Here is a 21,655-nt window from a genome sequence, read left to right as displayed (position 1 = left end):
TAATGGATGGCTCAGCTGAATTTCAACCCAGTGCCAGGAAGACAGGGCTTGGAATGCTTTTCATCCATCAGACTCTTCCCCTCCATTTTTTTATTTCTTCTCACTTGAATTTGGTGCTAGTGCTGGCCAATACTGGCCAATACTGAAGTAGTGCAATTTCTTCTCTCCCAGCTCTTCCCAGCACCTACACTCAAAACACACCTCCACCCTGACCCTGAGGCAGCACAAGGGAAAATGTCACTCCCAATACTCCCTCAAGCAAGTGCCCATGGTAAAGGGAACACGTAACTCACTTTATTACAGTGTGCTAACTTAACTGACCCATTTCACAGGTGGCCATGTCTGACACAGCAGATGCTACAAACTGTTACTTTAACTCCGTATCAACTAACACCCTCTTGAACATTAATTCTGCCTGACCCTCTCTCTAACTCAGGCCCTGTAACATTCAAGAAAAACACATTGCCTTTGAATAACAGGAATCTTCTAATTCCACAAGTATTCAAACATCCTCCTCGCTCACTTATTTTCAGTTTCCTTATGTTCTACAAACAGGGACAATTTCAATTACAATTCAGGCGGTTGCCAAGAAGTGTTTCCACCTCCTTGAATTTGACTTCTAAGAACTGGGAAGAACAGGGGCAAAGACAGCTTTACATTCCAAAAATAAAGACAAAGTTCACAATTTATTGACAACAGTGTTTTTATTTATACCTACAAAAGAAAACAAGATGGTATCAAAAGGACAATTTACAAACTAAGAATAGTAACATAGCTCTTAGTATCCTGTGCCTCAACACCACAGATCTATGAATCTCTCAATTCAAGTCTTCATTAATACAACAGGAATGTGTTCAGAGACCAGCAGGTGTGTGAAACAAGATGCTGATCCCACACAAAGCTAGTAACTCTTCCATTGTTCAGAGAAATCCAAACAGTAAATTGCTTCAGGAAGTGGGAGGGGAGGAGACACCCAGCTCAGATATCTGACACTCCCACAAAACTTTTTACAGATTGAAAACAGTGCAAACAACACTAGAGGCTAATGATTTATCAACAAGGGCCCTCCAGCTGACATGGAGCAGAGCAGAGAGCACTGGGTGGGACAGGGGCAGCACATGCCACAGGGCATTCAGCGGTCTGGTTGACACTCTGAACTTAACCAAGACCCTGGACTTCAGCTGACCTCAAGGGCAACAAAGCACCACAAGACTTGGCCTCAATGTTTATACATGCACAAGTCACCCCCAAAAGTGAAAGCTGTAACGGACTATAAGGCAGCTTTGGCGGTCCAGAGACCCTTTTTCAAGCCAGTCAGTGAGATGTCCTACTCCTACACACCTCAAATGCATTTCTGCATTATGCATTTCTGCATTCTACTCTTAAAAAAAAAAAAAGCTCTACATTTGCTTGCGAGGGAGGCCAAAGACCTATCAGTCAGTGCCTGGATAAACAAAATATTTCTGGTTCTCACTTAACACAAGCAAAAGAACTTCCTGCCCAAGCACTGGAAATATAAAATGGAACCAGAGAACTGAGGTTCTGGAAGGAATCTCCCTTCTCCCTGTCAGCAACCTACCTGTGTACTGCACAAAAAAAAAAAAAAAAAAAAAAAAAAAAAAAGCGCACATCCATCCCCCAAAATTTTACTCTGGGAAGAAATTAAATGTTAAAAGAAATAATTTCTGTATAAGCAAGCTCTTTTTCAGGGCTATAAGAAGTTCCACTCTGCTACAGAAGGAGTGGGCTGCCTTGTTCATCCATATGCAAGAACGCCAACAGAAAAAACCCACAAGCCCCCTGCACTCTCCTAATGCAAAGAGTGTGCCTCAAACCAGGAGATGTATCCATCCTTTTGTCATCTCATCAGACCAAGAGCAGCCAACTCCTGTTATCATCTACTGTCTCTGAACCGTCTGGTATTAGAAATAACAAGTCAACAACATGCTTTACTAAAGGGGGAAACCCCCTCACACCCACCTTAGCCTGTAAAATAAACAAGTTTTATTTACGTATGTACTAAAATTTCACTCTTCTCTAACATTTTCTAAAATACTACCTACCTGCAAGAGCTCAGCCCAAAGGGACCAGTGGAGCAGGGAAATGCACTCAAAAGCCAGAGAAAGCGATAGTCAGTGCAAGGTACAAAAGAAACAAAGCTTCAGAATCAAGATGCACTAACCAGCTCACTGCTTACCTCATGAACAGGAGACCCCAAGCAATCTCCTCCTGCCTTCCTCCCCCCACCCTCCCCCAGCCCACTCTATTCAAACCTCTTAAATTTAAGTGTGGAAAACTCTGTCACATTTTATCGAGCGTAGCAGCACTCAGAACATTCCCCATGGCAAAAGGGAATTTGTTTGTGAAGGACATACAAACAAAATAATGCTGTTCATCATTTCAGTTCTGCATAATTTCTAGGCTCTCAAGGAAGACTTCTTTCAATAAACCAAACAGAAATTTGAGAGCAGTAACCAATTCAATGATAAGCAGGCTCCACGCATTTGCGATGCTGCAATTTAACAACTGTAGGGAAAGAATTTACTTAGCTGAACATTTCAGCAGTGGTACCCACAGCAGCTGTGGGTAGATGGTTTTCAGGGAGTGAATGCAAGACAGCTTTGGTCTCTGACACGGGGTTTCTAAACCCAAGCTCCCTACTGCCAGCTGTTATGGTAGCAGAAAATGGAGCTTCCAGAACTTCAGAAACTGCCAATAATATACCCAAGGCTTTACTCTGAACACCACCCAGCTCAGATAAATGAGAAGAGTTTTCCTATGGAAAGTCACCTACAGTAAGATTACAAGCAGTACTAGTGAGCTATTAAAAAAAAAAAAAAAGAGATTAGGAGATGTGAGCATTTCTCCATTGCATTTATATTTTAAGTGAAGTGCTTTTTGGCTCCCCCAGAGTTTCCCATCTCTCTTTATACTTCCTGAAATTAAGTTAATGTGCTACAGAATAGAAACTTCTTTCCTGCAAAAGCAAATTTTCCCACAAACCTTAGACACCAAGATGATCCAGCTGGGACCTATCTGCCTTATACCTTTTTCTTTTAGAAAAAATAAGATTTCCGAATTCCTCAACATGCAAGACAAAAATAATAAATTTTCCAGTCAACTATACATATATCTTAAAAAAAAGAAAAAAAAAGAAAAAAAAAAGAGGACAGGGTCATTAATGTGGGCTGGGGGCCATTTTTGATAGGCTCAAGGGATTTGGATAGTGAATTCTAAGTCTAACCTGCATGAGAGACATCACAATGGGAAAGAAGAGAAAGAAAGGTTCCTTTAAATGTAAGAGGTCTACACTGGTCACCAGCAAGTGGTTTCATTTGCGGGAGGGGGGCGGGGGCGGGGGAGGGGGCGGGTACTGGTAGGTGGCAGTCTGTCCCATATAGCCCATCACGTTAGTGGCAGGGGGCTGCGGAAACTGTTGTGACATGAGCGGCTGTGGCTGCTGGCCCGAGCGCCCCACCATCCCTGCATACTGCTGTTGGGTAGTGCTCTGTGAGGTTCTCCCAGCCGTGGCAGCTGTGGTGCTGGCACCATAGCCACTAGCACTGTACTCTGCAGTGCCATAGCCACTCGTGCCATAGGCAGCTGCTCCATAGCTCCCTTGAGTGTAACCATACTGGCTCTGTGCTGCCCCAAAAGCAGAATTTGGGCTCCCGTAGGCACTGCCATAGGTCTTGTTGGCTCCGTTGGCAAAACTTTCACCACGCTCACGGTCTCTGAAGCCACCTGAGTCTCTGCGGCCCTCTTTCACTCCCCGGAGCCTCCTGTCACACTCCTCCTGGTACATCAGGTTAGGGTTGTTTACCGAACTGCTCGTTCGGTAACGAGAACGACCTCCTGGCGATGGATACATTAATATTTAGTACCATGAACAAGTCTTAAACAATGATCTCTGGTACACTTATGCCACCCTTTCTCCCCCTTCTACATCTCCAATTTTGCTTCCAAGGAGCACCTTCTTCTGACTGTAACTTCTCTGCACAGCTGTGCACAGGCCTCCTTATTTTGTTCAAGGTGTAAACATGAAGTTCAACAAGGGTTCTTTATGCATGTGCTTGGAGACAAAGAAACAGAAGAAATTCAGGACTAATTTGGAAGTATAAGGAAACTTCTTATTCCTTCAGGGAATGGGAAGAAAAAATGTGTCAGCTCCTGAAATTCAGTGTATTCCTTTACTGATTTCAATTTTGGACATGCACCTTGTTGCCTGTCCTTAGTAGGAGCTGTGAGGAAGTAATTACTTCAAGCAAAATCAGCTCCCTGATGACCTCATGAGAGAAAAAAATTCTACAGCTAAGGTAAAACAAGGGCCTCTCTCTTGGGACAGAAATACTATGTCTACATCAAGCCTGGGACCTCAAGTACAGAACAGCTTTATTACTAATGTGTTATCTTAGACCTATACTTAGTACTTCCCTACCCTCTTAACATTCCCTCCCTCAAAATGGGTAATGTATCCCCTGTGTAGCCCTTCTCCCTTGTGCCATTACCTCCACCACCACCTCCTCCTCCTCTGTGGTCCACAAGCTGCATGAGCTTTGGATTGATGGCTTGATTGGCTTCTTCCAAGACTTTGATAAGCTCCCTGGCTTGTTTCAGGTTTCCTGGTGTGAAGAAGGTGTAGGCAGTACCTTTGTTGGTACTACGTGCGGTACGGCCAATACGGTGCACGTAATCTTCGGAGCTGTTCGGATAGTCGTAGTTTATCACAAATTTAACATCTTCCACGTCTTGTGAAGTGCCCAGGAGCGAAGCACAGTGAAAGGGTGGGGTTGAGGAAAGGGGAGAAGAAGAGAGGACGTGCCAACGAAAGGTGGGGAGCACGAATGCAGGTGACAGTAATAAGAAAAAAAAATACAAAGTTAGTAATTGCACGGAATAAATACAAGACAGACTCATCCCAAAAGAGTAGAAGACTGAAATTTAAGATCATCCGGAACAAAGGTCAGTGCCCTGAAAAAGAACAGCAATTTTAAAGCAGCTTTGCTCTGCACTCAAAGTCATCCTCCCCGGAATGCATTTCTCTGTCTTCTTGTGTCAAAGACACTGATGTTTGTGAAAAAGTTAACTGAATTTCGTATTTCTTTTTAACACAATCTATAAAGTGAAAATGTCACCATCAGACAGAGCAAACTGGGGTGGAAGAAGAGCAGAACTGCCATAGTAAAGCTTTTACTCTGTTGGGAGAAGTCTAACAAAAAATAACAGTAATGAGATCACTTACCTTCCACTCGGCAACATGAAATAAAAGACAGTCTTAAAAATATTTACTTTTACAGTACTAATAAAATACAGCAAACTAACTCCCCTAACCTAAAGCTTTAGGCATTCAAATTACATTAGTTTTATTCAGCCAACTCATTAAAAATTATTCAGACCTAAAGTATCTTAACTCAGCTTTGTAGTTATCACTAGAATGCATTGCACTAACATTTCTGTGCTGCTCTGTCCAGCTCTGGCAAGCTTGCACAATTTGGACAATCTGAGTTCCACAAGTAATTCCCCACTTCCAGTTCAGATGGAAGCAGGAAATAAAATCATCAAAATGGCTTTGTAGGCAAAACAGTTTTAAAATTGACAAGTTCCGAATTGTGTGTTTTAAGACAAGACTTTGTAAACTTAAGTGACAGAAACCAAGTAAATGTTAGTGCAATGCTTCAGTGAAAGCACCTTAAGTACCAAGAGCACCTATTCGCTATATTTTACAATATTTTCAAAGGCACCATTCTACAGTAAGAGCCCTAACAGCTCATAAAAAAAAAAATTTAAAATCTGCATTTTAACAAGAATATTCTGAAAATATCCAAGATAAAACACAGATTTTTGTGATTTCCTTTCCTCTTTTTGTTTTGTTTTAAAGAGAGAAACATTCTCTGTTTGTTACCAGACCGATGCACACTCCCTCCTCCTGTGGGAAACCGCTGCAGCCGATCCCGTCTCTTTGCCTTTTATTTTTGGCGGCCTCCTTTCGAAAACTCCGCCCTCTGACACGGGACCACTGGAGCGCGGGGAGCATGCATCAAGGGTCCGTGGCAGCGAGAAGTCCCCACACACGCTCGCTCTGTGAACTGGCTTAGACGCTTCTCTGTAGCCCCTTTTGGTTGGGAAGCGCCGGAGAACCTGGGCTCAGGTAAAAGTTTCAGGTCCTCCAACGCTTTTTGTCCCCTATTTGGGGCTCTTAGGGGCAATTGTCAAAAAAATGAAGATACAAAAATTACATCCAAAGGGTCAGACTGCATCTATTGCCCAGACTGCATCAATTTCAAAGGGGTAGTAGAAAAAATAAAAAACATTGTGGGTTGTTGTGACAAGAGGGGGACTTTATGTCTGTTTCTTATTACAGCAAAGGGGGGGCTCCTCAGTCTTTGCTGACTCCAAAGTCCTGAATCACACCAAAAAAAGGGAGTGAGAAGGCAGGTTTCACAGGGGGCTGCGCGAGTCTCCAGCTAGGGTCCTTGATGCAACAGTTTTTTTAAAAAAGGGAAAGTGGAGTATAGAAAGGAGTACGTGTGACAGATTGCATCTTCACAGCCGGGGTGTAGCTAGACTGACAAGCTCCAGGCTACATGGTCCTCAGCCAGTCCCGTTTTGCACATCCAGTGGCAAGTGACTTGAATTACCAGAGAGGATACAAGGATGTGCTTTCCTGTCAGAAAGCACAAGGAATTGTAGCCACCAATGCAGACAGAACTGACTTGACTGGGGAGGAGCAGAAAGAATGGGAAGGCAGGAAGAGGAAGATGCAAGGGTGTTTTCCAGACTAGAAAGTGGTCCTGGTCGAGCACGCAGCTTGCTGAAGACCAGAGCGTGCACAAGACTCAGCTTCTCCAGTCTAGCGTGCTCCAAAGTGTTTGTGCACACTCGCAATCCTCCTGCACTTTTAGAAGATAATGTAGCAGGATCAGGAATGGAGACTGTAAATCATTTTTGACAGCTACCTGGGAAACATTCCCCTTGTCAGACCATCAGAACACCCTATGGCACAGACAGCCTCCAATTATTAAATGGGACAGATATAAACTAGCAAACATGCTAGTCTAGAGAGCTGTTTAGACCATCATTGTGGATGTATCCCCACCCCTGCACTGAGAATTATCTGCAGCTGATATCAAAGTTTCTGTTAAACAAAACAAACCAAAACAAATTCAATGTTTTTAGTTTAATAGACTGAACAAAAAAAAAAAAAGTTTAAAAAAAAAGAAATCAGTGCAGAGAGAGGACCTCACTCCAGGGAATTATCACAAAGAACTCATTACGGGACTCAGAACTTACCTGCAAGAAGCTTTTTTGAAACCAATGTTCCATTAGGAAGAGGGAAAGCCCTGGTGACTCAGCCAAAAGGCGCGCGCCCCTGTTTTATGTTATTTAGGTAGAAGCCTTCACTTTCCAGGATCTTGGAGGAAGTCGTCCAGAAGTTTGCCAGTTAAGTGACTTACTTTAAGCAGCAAACTCAGGGCCCCAAAACAAGTAGAGATGTTGTTCAGTAACAAGAAACAGACTCTGATACCTTTCCCCCTCAGCTTGGGTGAAGTGGACGATGGGAAGTGAGGAGACTGTTTTCTGAAGTGTTATCCAATTGAGTAGTTTTGGGGGAGAGTGTTTGTTTTTTGTTGATTTTTTTTTTTTTGAGGGGGTTGAGGCTGTTTTAAATGTCTAGGCAAGATGCACAAAGAAGCTACCAGCACATAGCAAGCCTGTTTAAAAAATGCTGCTAGAGAAAGCAGCTCTCTTTCATACCAACTGGTTTCAGGCCTCAGTCCCTTCTCCCAACAGGCCCAAGTTCTAACTGCACAGGTCCAGACATGACCTTAGAGGGCAGAGACTGAAGTCCATATAATCACTTCCTGAGGAAGTGCTGGACATTTTTTGAGGGGGGAGGGGAAGGAGGGGTGAAGGTTGTGTGAACAAAGGCTGCCAAGTCTGTTAATGGTCTGCCTGTACTAAAGTGACTATATGATGCACAGCACAGCCACCCTTTCAGCATACAAAAAGAGAGCTCAGGTAACTGAGACTTTTAACAGACTAGATTCTCTGAGTTAAATCTCCACCCATTTGCAGTCATTTTGTCTAGAATTTACTACAATGAGACATTGACTCTCAAGTAGTTTATCGTCTACCACACTCAGGGTGGGCAGAGTATTCAACATCTGTTATTAAACTCAGAGCACTTCAGCAGCCATCCTCCTCTTCTAGGGTGGGCAGATGCATAAGGACTGTGCTCAGCACATGGTGTTTCACAACACAAATAGGCTTATTATAAAAGGGGGCACAACTGATGCATCCAGACAGATCATTTTCATACCACCAGAACAGAGCTGTGCGATTTTGATTCAATTACACATCTGGGTAACAAGATGTTAAAGGCCATATATCATCTCAGTGGTCCTGCCTAGAAGGAACACAGAGGAGGAGGGAAGGTTACATGTCAAGAGCAAAGATCTGGAGCAGTGCTTTCTCAGATGTGAATACATCTGCAGGGTAAACATGCGTGTACACTGGGGTTGGTATGTTCAAATCTGTGGTGTGCCATACGGGGAGAATATTCGCTATTTGCTGTCGAAATGCTCTCCCACAGCTTCCTACTTGAACTTTATCTGACACGCTCTGAACTGAGAGCAATCCATCCCTACCATCCAGCAACAAAAGCTGGATTAGGGGAAGAAGTGAGTGTGGTGGAAGGGTTGGGTTGCATAATTGGACGTCTCTTCTCCCTCTTGGCGATCGATTGGTCATGCCTAGGCCTTGCTGCAGACCAAAGCCTGTTCATTAGGAGCAGGAAGAGACTTTGAATATGAAAGAAAAAAAAAAGATTAATGTTAAAAAACGTATTTCACATGTGGGGGAAAATCACGCTTTGAATTTTTTTTTTTTTTAAAGAAATGTTTTTCAGTCCAAAGAAGAAAAATATGCAGCAGTAGGCAAGAGTGGTCTATGTGTACAAACCTAGCCCACGAGATGCAACGTCGGTAGCAATGAGGATAGGAGCCTTTCCAGAACGAAACTCTGTAAAACAAAGCATGCTATGAAGTAAGATTTTCCAAAATTATAAAGTTACTTGAATTTGATTTACATTAAATGCTCATTTCACAGAAGATAGATAAGGTGGGTCAATTCCAGAAACCCCCACAAGTCAGGATATAATATCTCACCGATTTTTCAAAATCCAGCTGCGTTAAGCAATTTTCCCACTTTGTTTAATCAAAACAAACAAAAAAAGGAACAAGTACTGAAATTAAGAGCACAAAGGCAAGAGAAGTCCTTTCACAGATGTCTATTTGGTCTAGAGATAAAAACCAAAACAAACCAAACCAACAAAAAAACCAAAAACAACCAAACAAAAACCCCCACAAAACAAAACAAAAAAACCAACCAAACAAAAACCAGACCAGAGAACAACATGCCTAGGTAAATTAAGTACAGCAGCCCAAGTTATTCTCCTGCCAGTGATGGACTCACCATTAAGCACCCAATCTCTTTCTGGCTGACTCTTGTCTCCATGGATACACATAGCTGGCCAACTGCCAAACAGAGATGTACATTAGTATAGATAGAAAGTACATACATTAAAGGAAACAGGAAGCTTTATTGGCATTTTGTTCAAAAGGGAAAAACTGTAAGATTTGAGAAATATTTTATTCTCTGGCCTCTAGCTACCCGGCACGTGTACTGTAAATCCACTACCTACATAAACAACTGTTTAAATACCTACATAAACAACCATTTAAGCCAAATCATGTTTGCTATATTGATACAGTCTCCATCAGCATACCAGGATCCTGATACACTAAAAAAGCTGCACTACTTAGAAACACTCTCTCTTGTATTAATGCTTTGATGAAGTGGAATCTTCTGGGAAACAATGACAGTATGCAGCCCAGAAAATAATGGATAAGTTGCTTCCAACAATAGAAACACAAACATCTAAACCTCCCTGCTTTTAAATACAGTTTTTGTTTCCCACTAGGAAAAATGTGGAGGAAGGGAAGCAGCTAATCACCCATCTCTGCGCATCCTTCGAGTGAGATCATCACATCGCCTCTTCGTCTCCACAAAGATGATAGTCTTGTTTTCCTTCTCTGCCATGATTTCTTCCATCAGCTGTATCAGTCTAAAACAGACATGAGCGCCAAGATGTTTAGCCACATGTACCAGAACAGAGGATCTCCCTCCCAAGACACATTGAAGACATTCACAACACACATCCATGTAAGTTAGTCAGTATCACACAGAATTTCTGCTGCTTTACAGAGGTATGGTCAAAATATACACAAGAAATCCGTTAATTACAGACTGACTTACTTTGTAACACTCAAAGGTTAAATAGTAATACAAGTAACTTCAATATTTAGAATTCCTAATAGGCTTACAAAGCATTGCAGACTTTGAAGTACAACCTAAAAAAGCAAAATGGTGGGAACAACAGCTTACTTATGGTCTTTCTCGCTTTCCATGCATACATCCACTATCTGCAGGATATTGTGGTTGGCACTTAGCTCCAAGTTTCCCACATTGATCTGAACATAGTCCTGCAGGAAGTCCTCAGCAAGCTGGCGCACTTCTTTAGGCCAGGTGGCACTCCACATCAGAGTCTGGCGGTCAGGCTAAGGAAAAGGGAAAACAGATCTGTTTATAGTACTAGATTTCAGATAGGAAAACAAAGGAGACTGTCCTTCTGAAAGGATCACGCACTCTTATCTGGTCAACAATTTTACGAATTTGTGGTTCAAATCCCATGTCCAACATTCTGTCAGCTTCATCCAGCACCAGATATGTACAGCGACGAAGGTTGGTCTTTCCAGCCTCAAGGAAGTCAATCAAGCGACCTGGTGTAGCAATGCAGATCTCCACACCTTCAGAAGAGAATAAGGAAAAAGAGTAAGGCTCTTCATTTGAATGTCAACTGGTATTTTTAGTCAGAATGAATCACCTTCCAGAGCAAAATTGTTTTAAAAAAAAAGCACCACCCTCATTCGTACCCAAGACTGAGTCACTTCAGTAGAGCCCTAGTTCTGTTTAATATTTTTTCCATTCTGAAATTACTGTTACAGTGCCATTAGAATAATAAATGCAGTACAGAAACTAAAAGCTTACTACCAGAGAAAACCTCTGAAGAGCTGTCCAAAAATCAGAAATTAAGTAAGCTTCTACTCAAACCTGAACCACCTTCATCCAGATTTACACAGTCTAGAGAGGTGTCATTTTCAAACATGAAGTGCTCTTTTTGGTATGGGTCAAATTACTTTCACTTTTTTTAATATATAAAGCCAAAGCATGGGCTTTAATACTGAGCAATTATGCACCAACAGTGAGAAACAACCATCTTACCAATGTTTGTGTGGATAAGAAGAGAGCTCAAATATTCCTAACTAACACCAGGTTGGGTGATTTACACATTCCTTAAAAGGAAGACCTGGTTTCCACCAATTCCCAAATTTTACAGGGGAGTACTTCAGTGTCACTGAAATATCCACAGAAGGTAAGTTTCAGGAAGAAGAGACGGAAAAGGATTTTCTTCTTACACAGAATATCTATTTTACAGCACTCCAGAAAAGTGTGCAAAAACCAAGCACACTGATTCTCCCAAGGACTCTTCATGAAACCTTGGACTCTGACACTGACCATGCTGGGATTGAGTTGGAAAGTAACTGTTTTCTTGAACAGAGATATCCCACAGACTTCCACCATGCATGCCTTTGTCTCACTACTGCAGTTTGCAATAAGGACCCTGTGAACTACAGTGGTAAGCCAAATTTTCTGATTTCTTGAATAGATCTGTATGTATATCTGCCTTGATAAAAATTCTTCCATCTTTTCACATAACTCCATTACATTTTTTATCTGGTGAAGATGAAAGCCATCAGCACATTCCTGAATTTGGAATTATTGATCACTGAAGCACTACCATGTTACAGTGGTTGCTTACAGGGTACATAGTGCTTAGTGCTTAAGAACAATTGAAAAAAAAACCCAAACAACAAAAACTAGAAAAAAAAGCTGCGACCAAAGCAAAACCACTCACTGCTCCTGCTGTCCAAAGAATCTTCTATATATTCAGAAACAAAGTTTGATTATTTGAATAATTACAGGCAGAAAACTTGAAATCAGCCTTAAGAAAAAACTTTCCTTAAACATGTTGGTATTGCATTTCCTTAAAATAACCTGTTTTCTTTCTGTGAGGTTTACTTTTTCCCTTTCTACACCCTGATGATCTTCCCAAGTGGAATGTTCAAAGAACAAACAAAAAGAAAATCTAATATCCAAGTCACTATACAGCAAAGAGAACTACCTCATGAACTATCACTGCAACTGGAAAATGAGGCACTCATTCAACCTCACCCCCTTCCAGACAGGTTTTGAGAAGTTTTATTTTTACAGAGACTTTATAACACCACTTCCTCCAGAAACTGCATGCACCCACACATTTTAAAGTTACCTCTTTCTAAATCTCTGATCTGGGGGCCTTTGGGTGCTCCTCCATATATGCAGGTACTCTTCAGTCTCGAACATTTGCCATAATCATCAGCCACCTGCTGCACTTGCTGGGCCAACTCTCTAGTAGGTGCCAGAACCAGACACTGCAAAAGGAAATCATTCAGGAAGAGTCAAGCTGCATACACATCCCTAACATAAAACCATAAGCAAAGTTGGACCATCTGCTCTTTATTAGTTAAAACATTTAAATATCTTTAGACTACGTCAGCATTTGCACAGAATTTCAACTGAGTGGGATGCTCACATTGTGATAGTAAAAATTCCTATTCTGACAGAAATAGGATAGGAAAAACTACTATTCTAATACATCAATTAAATAAAGCACCATATCATTAACAATGTCATGCTGCACATACAAAAACAGAGAATCAACAACCACTTACAATTGGGCCATCCCCTCTCTCCAAATATGGCTGATGGTTGATGTGAACAATTGCAGGCAACAAGTACTAAAACAGAAGAAAACAGTATTCTATAATATATACAAATTGTGATTCTGCAAAACCAGAGAGGTGCATTTATCGAGCAGAACAGAAGATTTTCAGAGCTGCTGACCAACTGCATCCACTTTGGCATGAGCCCAAAAATCGGCTGCTCAGCACCTCCGAAAGGAAGGCTCACTTAAATTTGGAGTAAGTTAGCAGAATTAGTAATCATTATCTTAGCCAATGTTTTTCATAAAGGATAAAAATCCTTTTTAACGCTGCAGCTAAAACGAATGTCTATGCTTAAATTCAACCATTTTTTATTTTAACCTGTGTAGTTTGTAAAACATGTATGCTAAAGAGAACATCCTGTATTTAAAACCATAATGTAAGCATAGACCAAAGAGAACTGACTAAGCATCCAAGCAGGAAGATGCACAAAACACACACCTGTGAATACAACAGGCTTGTAGCTGAGCTGAAACTGAAGTGCCCTCCATGATACAATACAAGAAGCTTTAAAAATGTAATCATCCCACTGCTAATACTGGCAAGCCCAAAAACTAACTCATGAGTAATTTCTACCAGGTGGCCAGGAAAGCTAGCTGAAGAAATGAAAGGAAAGAATACGCACTGCTAGTGTCTTCCCAGAGCCGGTCTGTGCAATGCCCACCATGTCACGACCGCTGAGGGCTAGTGGAAAGCCTTGGCACTGAATCGGAGTGGGTTCTGTGAAGTTCTGGTCCATCAAGGCATCCATCACATACTCTTCAGAATTCAAGAAAAGAATAAACTTTTTAAAGGATAACTGAGGCTTTAGAGAACAGAACCAGTAACTGTTCAGGTATTTTCTGAGCAATCATCATGATCTTAAAGACAGCAAAACTACTTACGCGGAAAGCTACACTGGTGGAAGGCAAACACCGGCTTGGGGCAGCCCTCCATTCCCCGAATTGTTATCTCCTTCTTCCTTCGCAACTCTTCAACTTCATACTATTTATGAAAAAAGAACAAAAAAAAAAAAGACAAATATCAGCAGGGACTTAAAGTGCATGTTTCTAACTACTAACTCTCTTCTCACGACTGGATAACAGCTTTGTTACAGAACTAAATTCAAACAGAGATCTAGAAAAGACTGCTTTCCTAAAGACTTTAAGTCTGAGTTATTGTATGGATTCTCTGATGTTCAGAGGTATGAGCTCTCGACATAGCCTAGAAGGACAAATGTCAATCTCTTCTTACAACCAACCCTTCTAAATTAAAAGTATGTTAAAGGAATATTGTTAGGAATTACACTTTTTCCAGAAGCCAGAAAAGACCAACAGCTTGAGAAATTATTAGAAACAGAGGATAAGTAATGTGCTTTACGTGACAGTGCTAAGAATTAAACAAACTAAAGAGGTTCTAATATACCATGAACAGAAGGCCATGCAGTCCTTCTCCTTCAATTACACATTCCAGAGGCAGATAAATACAGAGTTCTTGCTGGATAACTTGCAACTCAAATGTTGCCTGGAATGTTTCAGATAATGAAAGAAGCTCTGACAACATCATGATGATACCCTAGGACCTCACAATTTGTTTAAGGAACTTCTTGTAATATTTTGGAAATGTGTAGACAAGCACAATTTCAGGATTAAAAAAGGTGTTTTACTTTTGTCTAGGTTATCTTCCAAGTCCAACTGCCCTTTGCAACATTCTTCTGACAATTCATGACCTTATTGTAATGCTTATTAGAAATCAACAGAGACACATGAATACCAAGTATGCACTTTATCCAAAGCAATAAATTCAGTATTTCTGAGAATCCCTTGAGCTTGAATAAAGAGGCAAAAAAAGAAAATGACTTCTGGGGAAAACGTAAAAATCCTTTTAGCTGGCTAAGCCAAAGGCAGCTGATGCAAACCATGGTTCAGTAGCTCAAGTTGTGGTATCTTTAGGAAGTTAATACCCCCCTCAATTCCTTTATGCCATATGCATATTTCACATATGGATGTGTAAGTCTAGGCAATCAGATAATGACTGTTTGTTTTTTTGTTTGTTGCCTCATGTTAAGAACAAAATATCTTAATTTCAAATTATATAAATACATTGCACTAGAGAGCAGAAGACTAGACTCAAGTTCAATAGGACAGAAAGATTTCTGTATCTACAGAGTGAACACAGTGTACTGCACCTGGTTTTGAGCCCCCTGTGTGAGAAGGACATGGTTTTAACAGGGCACGTCCAATTACGGGGGAAAGCGGAGGCTGCAGTACAGGCCAGTTGAAGACATACTGGGAGCACTGGGTTTGTTTAGCTTGGGAAAGACTGGGCTAACAGTGACCTGTAACTGCTACTTTAACTACTTGATGGGTCACTATAGGAAAGATGTTCAAAATCCCATGAGCAACATTAAGCCCTGAAACAGCCACCCAGAGAGGATATAAACTCTCCTCATCTCTGGGAATATTCAAACTCAAAAGGACAAGGCACTAAGCAACCTGCTCTAGTTCTACCATTAGTGCTGCTCTAAGCAGAGGATTAGAATAGAGATGCCCCCAAGGCCTCTTTCAGCTCAAATTACTCTTATGACAAAGTATTACTTCCAAACCTTTCTCATGTATTTCTGTCACTCTTAGTTCATTATCTTATATTTTTCCAGGGCTTCTCCAGGACTGTAGTTCTCTAAGTTTTATCTCCACTGCCAAATCGCTAGACTAGACAGGCATTATAAAGATGCATTACAAATGACAAAACATAAACTACCTCATATAAAAGCAAGCAAGAAGAGAAGCATATCCTTTGCTAATGGTAAACAGTAAAGGCAACTAGAACCAGCATCCAGCAGAGTACACATGCCAAACAAGCTTAATGAAGAGTTAGCTGTACTTTATATGCTGTCCCCGAATTCCTAGGACAAGTTTTTCAGCTTGTGACATTTTCTGTGATAGACAACATAACACTTACTGGAGTAAGCCTGGCCACTTCTGGATGTTCCACATAAAAATTCTTCTCAAACTTGGGCAGTTCATTTAAATCCCATTTCTTCTTACGTAAACGTTCCCCTGGATTACCAAATTTCTTTGGAGGAAGAGGACCTCCACGACTTGCTCCAAACCTGTGAATGTGAATGTTAGTTACTTAAAAAAATACTACCAGTACTTAAAAACTATTCTAGAATTATTCTGGAATTTTCTTAACCATTTTCTGTTGTGCTTTCCCCAAGCTGACATATGAGCACAACATTCTAGCAAGTCACCTCGCTCCAATCAGTATGATGGTTTAAAACTTCTTAAAATAACATAAACCTGCTTTGGGTTGTCTCTAATCCTAAAACCATGTTATTGTAAATCACCCCTTTAAAGCTCCTGCCTCTGGGACATGGCTGCTGTACACCCATAGCATTTGTCTTGAAATTGACAGTGCACTTACAACACGGTTACATAAAAGGGATGAGAAAAATCACTCCTTGCAAATTCCTTCTCTGTCTCTCAAGGTTAGTTTTACAATGGACAGCTATTACACTATCTCCCCCTCTATATCTTCTCTCCCTTCGTATCAAGAAGTATGCTTCAAATGAAAAACAGCAGACTGAAGAATAGAAAGCAAACAAGTCCAGCCAAGCTGGCAAGTCCATCTGTAATTCTGTAATCAACAACATTTTAAAAAAAACACCTTTTTTTTTAAACACAGCCTAACAGGAAAAAAAACCAAAAACAACCTGGGAAAAATCATATCCACTCTGAAATACATTATAATGAAGACTGAAGAGAGTAAGAAGCTCATGTTCACAAAAAAAATTTCTGTTCTAGCAGATCAATTCAAAAGTTATTGTTCTTTCTCTCTAAGTTTTCCTTATCCAGTTAATTATATATATTTCAGAAGGTAAGAACTAACTGTAATGACTGTCTAATGCAATAGACAAAACATGAGCTTCTGGCAGTAAGCTGTAAGAGTAACTAAAAACCCAGTGGCATTATATGCTTACTTACTGTAAATATCATGAATTGTACATTAAAATAACACACCCCCCAAAAAAAGTTAGAGCACTTTCATCAATATTGTACAAACTCAGCAGAAAGAACTTTTCAAAATGCTATCAAGTCCATTTTTGTCCTAAAGGTACAGCTTTATGCAAAACATGAATTCATGAGACAAGCCCATTTCAAACAACTTTCAGACAGCAAAACCAAAGTGTCTGCACCCTACCCAGGTAGTCTACTAGTAAACAAAAAACTGGTAATGAAATAAAGCAACAAAAATCTCTAAGCAACATTCTTACAGGAGTAACTTGTGGACAAAGGAGGGGATGGAAGAGTTACCAAAAAATAAACAACAGGTGAAAAAAATTTCTGAATTAGCTTAAGTACAAGACTACCTGCTCAAACATTAAGTACATTTGTTCTTTCAATCACTTCCCAATGGAAACTATAAATTATAGTGACTGAGAGACCAAAGAAACAGAACTCAAATCAACATTTTAACAGGAAGAAGTGGTTAAATTGTTGGAAAGGCCAAGTATATGGTAGATATAATTGAACTTAAAACCTGCAAAGTTAGTTTTAAAATGTCTGCTATGTTGCAACTGTGCATTAAGCTTCTTCCCTTTCCTAAAAATATCCCTTATTTTCTCATCTGTGTGTCTATTAGATCCTCCAGAGAGCTTGCAGAATCATCAAGTTTTCTCTTATGAAAAAGCCTGTGAAACACAACTTCAAAAATGCATTTAAGCATTATGTTTTCTTTCAGGACAAAGGAGAAAATAAAAGGCACAGACTTTCATTTACAGGGACATTCACCTTTAGTGATGATATTTGTAACCTATCATGCTAAACTGAGGTCAAAATGTCAAAAATGTCAGTACCCAAGCAGTTCCTACAAAACCCATAACCTCACTCAAATCCACTGCAGGTTCAAAGGGTTGATGAGTTCCCTTAGAAAAGGAAACATATGACAGGGCTGCCTGCAAGGCTGGACACTGCAACAGCTTGGCACTATGAATACTCGCTCCAAAGCTATCCAGAGGGAGAAAATGACATTTTCTACACAGAAGGCACATAGTTTCAGTTCTCCACGCTTACACACATTATGCCTGGATACTGACCTGAAAGGAAGGAGCCCTACAGCAGCCCTTGAATGCTGCTGCCTCTGTGGGGGTTCAGCTGCTAAACTGGCAGTAACTGACACTACATATTCTGACTCCAAGTAAAAGGAGATTCTAACTCCAATTAAACTGGCTTAAATCTAGTATTTCCCTGGTCTGCCTACAGCCCTCTTTTCAAAGGTAAATTCAGGCTGGCTCAAAACATTCTTCCCTAATATTACTGGTGCCATCACTTCTGGGACAGAACTGAGTAAATCTGATACATTCCAGAGCAAAACATAACAATTTTCCATCCTAAGAAGTCACCTATAGCTCATTCCTGACAGAGAAAACTAGAACCCTTTTATGTGATTAGACTACAAAAGAAGTGGTGATAAAAGTTTCAAAAGGTGCTGAACCAGCACACTGGGTGGCCCAATATTTTATGCAGGTTATTTATGAAGTAAGATAGTTGTTAGTGGTTACAAATATTGTCACACCTTAAAAGGATGTATGTAGCAAATGGAATGCACTAAAGCTTCCAGGATAATATTAAAAAAAAAAAAATCATGCAAATGTCCATAAACTTCACAAAGAAGCATGTAGGCTCTTTTTTTACTTATCAAAAGCCCTGATCTAAAAGAGAAGCATCAACTATAATTAAAGACTTTACAGAAAATGAAATAACACTAATTTTAAGGCACATCAAGTGTTGTGGCAACGCTTTGGCCAGTGTTCTTTTAAGTAACTGTATATAAATCTGCATACTCAAACTCACTCACTAAACTCCAAAACCAGCTGTGGTCTGATCTATCTCAGACTTGCCAAAGCGCTTACTCCAATGTCCTTGTGTTAAACTGAGCTGGAAATCTCTTAGCAGAAAAACACCAGAACCCTCCTCTCTGTGAAAAAAAAAATGAAAGTATCTTTTAATTTCAGAATGTTAAATGTGGGTGTAAGATAAAGCAATGACACAACTATCTCCCTCCACAGACGACGAGAAACTGAATGGAGAAGTGCATTGCAATGTATAACAAAATATCCTTTAATCTCCCAGTGCCAAGGGAAAACAAGAGGAAAAGGAAGTGGGGAAGAAAAAAAAAAGGAAAAAAAAAAAGGAGAGGAGACTCATTAATTGAGATCTAGCTTACCATATACCAGAACCCACACTATACATTTTTTGCTAATCCTTGAGAACTACTTATAATCTGAAAACGCCACTCTCGGAAATTAGTTTTAACTTTCTCTTTAAAAAGGCCTGGCACGAAACCCTTACTACCTTCAACGCTTAAAAACCTCGATACTCAATCTAGTTACACAGTATAACGCCACTGTATTTATTGCTGTCATTGTCGAAAGAAAAAAATCACATCAAATCAAACCTGCAAAAGCCTTTTGCAAGCCAAACCTGCTTTAAATAACAGATTCAAGAGTATCAAGCACTAGGCCTTTACAGAACCAGACAAACAATTTCTGCAGCCCTATGTAAGCTCGGCAAGTATGGTCCAGCACCACGGTTCACTGATCACCCTCCCGAGTGCCCAAGTCCTCCGCAAGGCAGCGTTTCCAACCCCATTTCCTATCACGGTAAGCCTAGGAGCGCAGCTGAGAGAGATCTTCCCCCCACTGCCATCTTTCCAGTAAGTCCAGAAGGAGCAATGACAAGCAGAAGGGCAGACAGAAGGACAACCAGCCCTGCCAGAGCCACCGAAGCCTTCGTGGCTTGCAGGGGGCAGGGTGCCACGGGTCTCGCGGCGTAAATAAAGCGGCCGGCAGAAAATAATTAAGGGGGCAGGGTGGATGCAGGCCTTAAAATTTCAAGCAAGGCTCAAAATTAGTTACACTGGAAAAGCTAAATTTAAAAAAAAATGTAAAACCCCACAAAACGCTCAAAACCCACCACCCCGCCTTGGAAACCGATAAACCTCCAACCACCCCCGCCCCCACACGAGAATCTATGGGGGGGAAATCTCCACAGACGGGACTGTGGCTTCCCCCAATTCCGCCACTCCAACACACGCCCCCAACCCCGCGGCCTTCCCCCGCCCCCAACGCAAGCGTTCGGCTTCCCCCACCGCCCCCCCGCCGTGCCGACCCCCCCCCTCCCCCTTACCCGCCGCGGTCTCGGTCGCGGCCCCGGTCCCCGAAGCCTCTCATCGCCCCCGGAGGGGTGGGTGAGAGGCAGCGGAACGCCGGCCGTGGGGACGGCGAGGGACTGGGGGTACGGGGAGAGGGTCCAGCCAGGGGCGGCTGCGCCTCGGAGGCCTCGCTTTGCGCCACCTCGCCTCTTTGGTGGGACACAAAAGGAGAAGAGGTGGTCAGTGGGTCCGAGACCCGCTGGGCGTCAGCGGCCGGAACGGCGGGGCTCTCGGTCGGCTCCAGGGCCCGGGCAGTGTGGAGACACCAGCGTCTTCTTCCTCCGCGCTCCCGGCACAAAATGGCCGCCGCCGCCCCGGCCCGCTCCGCTTACGTTACGGGCAGCCCGGCGCTGCGCAAACTGCGGCCCTCCGAAACACCTACGCCTATTCACGGAGCTCAACTACGCACTAAACGCGCTAGGCGAAACACCGCCCCGTGCAGTAGCAGGCGGGCTACGAAAAGTGCGTAACGTTCTTTACTTAGAGCCGTGGCCCTGCGTGAGGAAGGTGGCGGGGAGGAGTAACGCTATTCCCCAAAGTCAGCTGCGCAAGGAGCGCTCTCCGTAACCCCTTCTGCAGGGCAGGGAATGCCTGGGCCGAGGCGCACGTTACGTAAGTGCACGTCGTACGCAAGGTGCGTAACTCAGGCTGGCGTAGGGCGGGAAGAGCCCGGTGTGCATGGCGTAACATTCTTACGCGGACCGTGCAGACCGGGCCGGAGGGTTACGCTGGATTCGCAGACGGTTCGAAGAATACGGCCCGTCGCCCACTCGCTCACGGGATCCGCCGAGGTGGCGGCGGGGCTGAGGACGCGGTGATGGGACAATGGCGGAACAATAACGGGACGCTGGGCGACGGGGCGGGAGCTGCCCTTTGGATCTCTGTGGCGGCTGCGGCGGGCGGAGATTATTCTCTGTCAGATTAGCGGGGGCAGGAGAAGAGTGACAGCGGCCATGATGTTTGTTGTCGCCTGAGTGCCAGCAGGCCGGGAGGGAATTCCCCATATGAGCCAGAGACTCCTCGCCGAAAGGCAGAATCATCCACGAGGCGATTACATGGCACAGACTATAAATCCTTTTGTGCTGTGTATGTGCTCTCGCCAGGTCAGCGTGTCCTGGCACAAGGAGCCGTGTCCCATGGATGATGGGGTTAGACCAGCCAAACACAGCGCCGGCCCACAGCGTGTTATCGCTATCAGCAGTAATTTCTGGGCTGTCAGGTTATCAAACACTGGTTATACTGGCAGAAGGGAAAGCGAGTCCCCTTTTCTTTCAGGCCCTTGGATAAAAATAACAGCCTAGAACAACATGCAAATTACCATTTTAGTTTCACATGCTATATATATATATATATATGTATGTATGTATCACATGTGTGAGAAAGCAAAAAGCAATCTGAGTGCTTAAAATAAAATGCAAGAATGTTTCTGTAAGAAACCTGGGTCTTTTAAGTGGGTGGCAGGGAGTCAAGTGACACTGCACACGCTTACTGACAGTGGGTACTTGGCCACTGGAGAC

The 21,655-nt window shown here is 42.3% G+C and overlaps 1 protein-coding gene across 1 annotated transcript; it reads right to left on the bottom strand.

The window, feature by feature from the left end:
• Positions 1-695: 695 nt before the first annotated feature.
• Positions 696-20,432, bottom strand: DDX17 (DEAD-box helicase 17). Its single transcript, XM_084206777.1, has 13 exons — positions 20,114-20,432; positions 15,885-16,035; positions 13,829-13,928; positions 13,570-13,703; positions 12,894-12,959; positions 12,452-12,593; positions 10,708-10,868; positions 10,447-10,619; positions 10,016-10,126; positions 9,475-9,536; positions 8,962-9,021; positions 4,509-4,748; positions 696-3,855 (listed from the first exon to the last, which is right to left on the bottom strand). The coding sequence occupies exons 1-13, from the start codon at positions 20,155-20,157 to the stop codon at positions 3,332-3,334; spliced, it is 1,968 nt and encodes a 655-aa protein (XP_084062903.1). The 5' UTR covers positions 20,158-20,432; the 3' UTR covers positions 696-3,331.
• Between the last annotated feature and the right edge of the window lie 1,223 nt (positions 20,433-21,655).

Source organism: Fringilla coelebs (genome assembly GCF_963513975.1).
Source record: "Fringilla coelebs genome assembly, chromosome: 5".
Lineage (NCBI taxonomy): Eukaryota > Metazoa > Chordata > Aves > Passeriformes > Fringillidae > Fringilla > Fringilla coelebs.
The sequence above is the reverse complement of the archived record's forward strand: the minus strand, read 5'-3'. Positions and strand labels throughout refer to the sequence as shown.

What these genes read in the sequence shown, in the direction of transcription:
- DDX17 (XM_084206777.1), bottom strand. Translation starts at nt 20,157, where the DNA reads ATGAGAGGCTTCGGGGACCGGGGCCGCGACCGAGACCGCGGCGG. An exon ending in CGAAGGATGCGCAGAGATGG is followed by an intron (nt 9,537 to 10,015) that starts GTGATTAGCTGC and finishes TCTGTTTGGCAG; the next exon opens with TTGGCCAGCTATGTGTATCC. An exon ending in AAGAGATTGGGTGCTTAATG is followed by an intron (nt 9,022 to 9,474) that starts GTGAGTCCATCA and finishes TTTGTTTTACAG; the next exon opens with AGTTTCGTTCTGGAAAGGCT.